The sequence below is a fragment of the Pundamilia nyererei genome, unplaced genomic scaffold, assembly GCF_000239375.1.
Source record: "Pundamilia nyererei isolate P.nyererei 1_Seehausen unplaced genomic scaffold, PunNye1.0 scaffold00118, whole genome shotgun sequence".
Classification (NCBI taxonomy): Eukaryota; Metazoa; Chordata; class Actinopteri; order Cichliformes; family Cichlidae; genus Pundamilia; species Pundamilia nyererei.
Genome location: NW_005187519.1, coordinates 92,143 through 100,455, shown reverse-complemented (window position 1 = coordinate 100,455; position 8,313 = coordinate 92,143). Strand labels below are relative to the sequence as shown.

General features: G+C 38.7%; 1 protein-coding gene across 2 annotated transcripts in view; it reads left to right on the top strand.

Annotated features, from left to right (window-relative positions):
- The window catches only part of LOC102207333 (calcitonin gene-related peptide type 1 receptor-like), a 17,782-nt gene extending 12,820 nt beyond the window's left edge, over positions 1 to 4,962 (top strand). For both annotated transcript variants that reach the window (XM_005742212.1, XM_005742213.1), the window contains exon 13: positions 1,306 to 4,962. In XM_005742212.1, coding sequence (XP_005742269.1) covers positions 1,306 to 1,512 — 207 coding nt within the window. In that variant the 3' untranslated portion in view covers positions 1,513 to 4,962. The remainder of the gene's footprint in view (positions 1 to 1,305) is intronic.
- Positions 4,963 to 8,313: the final 3,351 nt, after the last annotated feature.

Sequence of the window (8,313 nt, the reverse complement as noted above, 5' to 3'; positions counted from 1 at the left end):
CAGTGAGAGGTTGAAGAGTCTGGTGAAGATGAGGGTGAGCTGGTGTGCGCATGCTAAGCAGATGAAAGTTATGGGGCAGATTTCCATTTGCTAGTAGCTTTTCCCTGGAATTCCCACTAAGCGGTCAAAGAAAATTCTGCTCTGAAGGACACCATCATTAGTGAGACTGGTTTATTGACGATGTGACTGCTGATAGGAGTAGCAGGAGTAATCTTTAAGTTTGCAGAGCTATAGTCTTAAAGAAACTGGATATTATTCAGATGATAAGTTAGCTGACCTAAAGCCAAGCAAAACATATTGAGGGATGAAATGCGGCACTTAGTGAGGTCCATGAGTTATAGATTTGATTACATCCAAGTCTTTAAACAATTCCTTTACATATAAAATTACCTTAGTTTGTTCACTTAAATGAAAATTGGCGACTGTGTATAAAAATTGTTGTAATTCCTCAACAGTTAATGTAGAAATGTTTGTTAAACCCCTTGAATTAAAGTTGAAAGTCTGCACTTTAATCACCTCTTGATTGTTTGATTTAAGAACCACTGTTGTCATATACAGAGTCAAAATCACAAAAATAAAAAAAGGTTCTCATGTTATAATGAATCGAGTGATTGGAGTTAAAATGTGCAGCTATGCTCAAACACATCGACTCATGCTGGGCACGAACGTTGTGGTTGACTTTGTGACTGTACAGTATACACATTTAATGACTTTGGAAAAAAAGGTTTGAGTGTACAGTTTTCTCTGACCACACAGTGCCAAAATGTACATTCTGACTCATTCCAGAAACTTGATGTTAGCCTGCTTTAATTATTCCAAAACCAGTTTTAATGTGTGTTTGCAGCTGCAAATCTCAGTCTAGCTTAAAGGTGTCGATTTTGGAACAGCGACGTCTTTCTTGGTCAGCTCAGCCCATGTAAAACAGCCGTTACTGTGGACAGTGATGCTGATGTTTCAGTAGTTTCTAGTTCTTGAAATTCCAAAAATAAATTAAAATTTGTTTATCCTGTTCTTGTTTTGTTTTTTTTAAGTTATGAAATATGTATGCTGTGCAATCACTCTACCCTGGAAAAAGAACAGTTCAATGAAATCATTAAAAGCACATCATTGCCATGACAGTCATGCCCATGATGAGTAAAAGTGAACTTCTGACCCCGACTGCATGAATTGTGCTCTATTTTCTTCTAAATAGAGCATAAAGCGAGTGTTCGCCCAGGGCACCAAACAGGCTAGGACCGCCCTTGGAGATAAGTCCAACCACCAGCACGGATTTTTCTCTCATCGTCTTTGTTCCTCCTCTTGCAGGTTCAGAGCATTCTCCGGAGATACTGGAATCAACAGCGGATGCAGTTTGTCGGTACTTTCGCCAACGCTGACATCTTCCGCTCGGCCTCCTACGTGGCGTCGTCGCTGACCGAAGTCCACCGATGCTACAGCATCGAGAGTCACACTGAGCACATGAACGGCAAGAGCTACTCAGACATATTCCGATCGGACAGCCCTTTCGTGTGAAGCTCTTCAGGTTCATGACTTACTGTTTTGCTCTCCTCCCAAGGTTTTTGAGAAATAACACAGGTATTTCTTCCATTTTCAAAGCAAAAAACTAAACCAAAAGACACCCTCCCATATTTCACTTCATTAGAAGGACTGTGAGAACAAAGACTTAAGATCCTATGAGGATAATGCCATCAAACAACAATAAAGTGTACTGCACTGTGCAGATAACCTAGGGAATATTTCTTTTTTGTATTGTGCGGATATCTTTTCTGGGCATTTTCAAGAGCTTGATGGAATTTAAAAGTAGACGGTAAACTAAGTGAAATACTGCTTCCTCTATCATCACTCCTTCTGACACTTCAAGTTTCATGGAGGAGCTCAGTGTCGCAGCTGTTTGCTGTTAAGCTGAATAGCGAGCATGAAGAGCAAGAAGTTTTATTTATATTATTTGTAGTGGTTATCAATGGCATTTGTAAAGTATATGTAAAATAACGTAAACTAAAATAGAAACGGATAAAAAGACACATTCAAAAATAACCTGCTCGCTTTGCAAAATGTCAATTATGCTTTAGCTGTTTGTCAAATAAAGATATGCGGCATGGGACGAGGACTGAACTCAACTTTGAGGTAAATTTTCTATTTATGTAGTTCTTGTTTTCTGAGTGAGGTCCACAAAATAATTTTGCCTGGCTTGGCGACAGCTCCAGTCTCTATTAAGTTAATACTTAATAGATAAGTATACTGGTTTGGCTCACTGTTGTTGTATTCCAAAATGCTGGAGACGTGATTGATATGTTTGTACTTAAATTTGATTGTGTATGAATGACATGTTGTAAGGGACTTAACATAATGTTGTTTTCATTAGTTTCAGTTATAAACCATTTGTTGTATATAGCAATATTGTCACATAAACTCCTAACTTCTGGATCACTTATTTCACACAATGCACTGATAATTATTGTCATTCTCACTGTTACTGTCATTTAAATCAAGTAAATGGGGGGAAACTGTATATGTCTGAGGTTAAAAGACAAAACTGTCCTGTAGAGCTGCTGGTTCTGGCCTTTAAAAACAGGAAGCACCTTTCCACTGCAGGTTTTCGGTGCAGGTGCAAGGTGGCGTGAAACTTTATAGGACAACATGGGGGAAACAACAATGAAAGCCAATAGGTTTGTCTAGGATCACAAGCGTGAGGCTGTCATGTAGAAGTCGACAGCATAGCTCGCAGGTCTGATATAAGGAAAATATAATTTTAAAATGCTTTAAACCTGAATTCTTTTGCAAAAGAGTTGCAATTGGTTGAAAAAAGTGTTTCCAGCTCTATTGAGGCTTTACTTAACTGCCAAACATGTGATGCATGGCAATGTAGAGTCAGATGGCCCCAGCCTAGAGACCAGTTTGCAACCTCCTTGCAACCACAATGCAAACTACAGGTAATTTGCTCGTGACAATCATAAGGAGGGTTTTGGTCTCTCTTTGTGATCGATTTCACCTGGCAGCAGGCAGCAACCTCCAGTAATCACTCTCTAACCAGTGGGGAAATCTATTTTTTTCACTTGCAACAGGCGGTTGTGTCCATGTAGCAGATAATTCTAGAGCAATGTGAACACAGAGAAATCTTTGGGAAATCAGCTCTTGGCTGTTACAGTCTACATGGTGAGTTTTTGTTTGAGTTGCTTGAGAGGACACACAGAACTTTGCTGTTCTTTAATTTTATGCTAGATTTTTTTATAATGGCATTTGTTCTGAATTTAACAAATAAGGACCCTCAGCAGTTTTCTAGAAGTATTTGCACTGGAGTGGGTACTTTTTGTGGGAAAGTTTAGGGCAATTTAGTTTCCAAAGGGAACAAATTTTCCTACCAGTGTCTTCTACAACTTATCAATTAAATCTTGCTAAAGCAATTCTAAGTAATTTTTTAAAATATTGCATGACAATGAATCCTCTAGTACGCAGTGCTTTGTGTCTCAGAAGAACAAACTGCACCTTGCTGTTAAAGAAATCTTTGACACTGGCTTATATTATAACATTTTATTCTTGGATTCTCAGCTTTGATTTCTTGAATTAGTAGTTTGGGATTTGCAAAGTACTTTTTTGGTGAGAATGAGAAGACTGACATACATGATTGTGTTTCCTTTGTAAATAATAAATAATAAATATCAAGCTGAAATATAGCTAGCTAAAGTTAGCTGGTAGCCTAATGGCTAATTTTTGACAGAGCCATGCTAGGTGTTCGATTCCCTGATGAAGCTAACCGGCTAAAATTCCTCTGGCCCTGGTGGTTATGGCTACATAACCATGGCTACTTCTCATCTCTGCGTGAGTGAGAAAACATGTTGTTTCAAAAACTATGCTACCAGGTGATTACCATGAAAGTTTCCTTACAAACATAGCACGCTATACTGGTCATAATTTGACAGGATTGCTTTGTGGTCACAAAATATCCAGAACGCAGAGAGATTTTTTTTGCAATGTAAGCAGTCTATATATGATGTATTTTACAGGCCTTTGATGTCACATTAGTCAGAGTAATGTTTTTATATTAGGTCTCAGTCACAGACCAAGAGACCAGTTCCTGACCCCCTTGTAAACTCCAGTTGCTAGGGAAAAATGTGTATTGGAGAATAGTTGCTGGAGGTTACTTGTCGTTGCTAGGTGCTGCACCAAAAAAACCTCATCACAATTTTGGCTGCTGGCATAATGCCACAGTCATGCATAGTTTGAATGCAAGACGGTGACCTGAACACTCATCAACTACTAGTCGAGAGCTGGTAAAAATCTGAAAAAGTGCAACACAAACAGGAAATAGAGAACATTCCCCTTCAAAGTAAAAGTTATGAATTACCAGCTTCAACTTAGAAGACAAATGGTTCCATTTAGCACTGCACTTTTCACAGTTTTGGAGAGTAGTTGTTGAGTGTTTGCAGACTAGTTGGCATCTTACATGCACTACAAGTGATTGCAACTATCCGCCAGGGACTATAGCATAGAGAGTTTTTCATGCAGCACTGCCGGTTGTTTCTCCTGCCAGTTGTCACCAACCACTTACCACCCTGTAGGGGAATACACATTTTTTTCTCATGGTTCCCAAATGGTTGCAGACTGGTCTCTCAGAACTGTGTGACTGTGGCCTTACGCCCTCAGATCCACTGTTTTTAGAATGTAAATGTAGTGTATTGACAACCTGACTGGAAAGCTGGTCTTATCGTTTCACATAAGTGTTACATATTTTGAAACTTTAAAGCAGATGTAAAACATGAATACAAGACCAAAATTGTTGTTTTGTGTCAGAGAGAAGAGCTTAAGTAATTTGGGCTGTTGTACAGTTTGTATTTTGTGGCTTTTTTTCATTCAGTTTTTTGTGATTTATTTGTTTTGTAACATTTTTCTGGATAAATCCTAACAGCACTCATTTAAACTGGAGAAACAATGCTGTAAATAAAAATAAGCTGATGTAAACTGAAATGCAAGACCATCTTTATCCATCTTTAACCATCTTAACCATCTTTCCCACATATTTATTTAAGGGTGGGATTTCCTTGACTTCAGAAAGTGTTTCCCACTGCAATGAATATTGTTTCCACACAAAGCAGGGTGTGTTACTGTCTGCTTCTCATCCAGAATGTATGTGAGCAGGTACCATTAGGAAGTCCCAAAGGAAAAAGACTATATCTGTACTTACAGCGCATACTTTATTAATTTCAAAGGAGAGAAGCTGTAAAAGCACTTAACCGGCTACTTTTCCTCCTAAACAGATTCATTTGCAAGGACAATGCACATTGATGAAAAGCATCTGTACACGACCAGTGTTTTTTGGGGTTTTTTTATGATCTCACATGCCTTTCATAGTCATGACCTCAATCCACAAAGGACTCCTGTTATCTGCGGGTTTTTGAGCAGTGCTTGGAGCATCATTACGGTAATCATGAACCGTCCCCTCCCTTGTAATTTTCTGCAGAAACATTTCTGCAATACTTGAGCTAAGTAAGTTTAATAAGTTGGATCAAAATTAGAGGATGTGATATCCTGTGAGGTTTTCGGTAGCATGGGCTTCCTTTAAAACTGAGATAAAGTCAGAGGTGCAAATTCAGCTTGAAGAAATGCACATGTAAAAACATCAGCGCAAGATCAGTAAAGATCTGTTTTTCCTGTTTACCCATCACAGCACCACTGGATAAGCTGCACCCATCTCTATTTACTTCAATGGGAATCAGGCCACTGGATGCATTGCAGGCTTCCTGTTTCTAAGAATACATTGCCATTGAACTCCTGATCCGTCGGCTCTTGTGTGCTGGTAGCGAGCACTTCCTCAGCCTCATGACTAACACTTGTTTACTGCTTTAACTTCCTCATGCCTTCACTGAAACTTTAATGCATGTTTTTGTCCCCGGGTTTCCAGCAGTCAGTAGCAGTTCTGTGAATTTGTCAAGGCCATTTCCACAGGACGTGACTTAACAGAGACACATGTGCGCTTATGTTTGGCGGCAATCCTGCAGATGTGGCAGAAATCGTCACATAAATCTGTCTCATATTGGCATCGTCACAAGTAGATTTAATTCAGTGTAGCTGATGCACTGATCTGCAGTAATTTCCTGTGGTTACGGATAGACTGGTATAAAAATGCAGAACATCTGTTACTGTTAGCTGATGTTCAAATGAGGAAGGTAGTCCTTAGGTGGTCTTGAGCAAAGTAAACGTCACAAATCCATGATAGTGTGAAACATGCTTTGAGACCGTCAAAGTAACGCCAAGGCATTTGACACAAAGTGCGGTCTCATTCCTGTTCACAGCATTTCAAACCATCAAGCACAGTTAAGCACTATTGCTTCACACACAGCTGACATTCAATTCAATTCAATTCAATTCAATTTTATTTATATAGCGCCAAATCACAACATAAGTCGCCTCAAGACAAAAATTATTTACAACTCTACAGGTTATATTTAATGTAAATGTCTCATGTAAAAGTAGCCAATGAAATAACTGCAATTGTAACTGCCTTAATTTATACACATCTACTGCATGCCTTATAACATCAGTTACGTGTGTGACAGTTGAGGCCTTAAGGTGGAGATTTAAATTAGGCCTTGGACTGTGTGGGATGTGTTTACAACCACTCATCTTGGGCGTGAATGTGATGTTAATTTGGGGTTTTTAATGATTTCTTTGAACTATTCCTTTTTCAGAGTAGAATGACTGTAGAGCATTCACATTTAATGACTTTAAAAAACAAGACTGGATGCCTGAAGTTTACATACAAGCTCAATTATAGACATTCAATTAAATCTTTGGTGGTAATGAAGATTCTACGATTATTTTTTACTTGACAAGGTTAAGGCCTGGTAATGTCTCATTAGTGACTACAACTGGTAGTTTCTCTATGAAGGATTTTTCAACAACATTTATTGTATTGATAAATACTCAGAACAACCAGAAAGTCCAAGGAAATCAGTGAAGATCTAAAAAGGAGAATTGTAGATTTGACAAGTTGGGAAGGTCTCATGGAGCCATTTCTAAACAACTGCAGATTCAAAGATCATCAGTTTAGACAATTCTGGAAGAAGACCCAAGTTTCCATCCTTAGATGAGAGGAAAAGTCTAGGGACCACCAAGGCTCAAGTCTGAACTGTCTTCAGTGAAAACATGAAGAAAATTTCACATCATCATGGACTGAGAGGGTGCCGACCAAGAAAGTAACCCCTGCTCCAAAGTCGACACCTTCAAGCTCGACTGAAATTTGCAGATGCCCTCATAGACAAGCCAAAACGTTCTATGGTCAGACGAGACAAAGATTGACAAATTGAGTCACAATGACAAGAGGTATGTTTGGAGTAAAGGCGAGGCTTTCAGACCTAAGAAAAATGTACCAGCTGGTGGTGGTAGCATCATGCTCTGGGTCAGCAGTTCAAATCATTAAAAGTCTAAAATTACCATGATGTTCATGCCCATGATGAGTGGATGTAAATGTTTAATCATAACTGTATCTCTGCATCACTGCATCACTGGGCAAAGCAATCACCAATTAAGTTGCTGTACGACTACTAGGACCTTCAGTTATCAGTAAACCATGCAATGCTGGCTTTGCTCTGTAATGTGAGAAGAAACATGTCTTTAAATCTTACTGAGAATAAACATATGATAATTCAAATAATTATTAATAATGAATAATTCAGAATCATTTTAATCACACTGCATCTTTATCCACTAGCTTTTCTTAGCACTTTGGTTAAAAAAAAAAAAAAAGGAAAAGCAACCATTAGATGATAAAACACTGAGTTTTTTGGAGCCAGATGTGTCTTTATTTAAATAACATTATATTAGCTAGCTGGCTTAGCAAACATAGATAATTTCTTTAAGTCGTCTTCAGGAATAGTTCTCCAGGCTTCTTGAAGGACATTCAAAGCTCTTCTTTGGATGTTTCTGCCTTTTGTTCTGTTCTCTGTCAACATGATCCCACACTGCTTCAATGATGTTGAGGTCCGGGCTCTGGGGAGGCCGATCCATGACTGATAGTGCTCCACTGTGTCTTTTTATATACAAGTATGATTTTACTGCATTGGCAGTGAGTTTGGGGTCATCGTCATGCTGAAAATGAAGCTGCTGTCAATCAGATGCTTTCCAGATGGTGGATCAAAATCTGGAGGTACTTTTCTGTGTTCATTATTCATCAGTTTTGACAAAATCCCCAACATCACTGACTGAAATGCAGCCTCAAACCATGCCACAGCGGCCACTGTGTTTTAAAGTGTATTTAAAGCACACTATGTTTTACTGTTGTAACTCTCTCCTGACCTCCTCAGTAATTATTGTTAATTA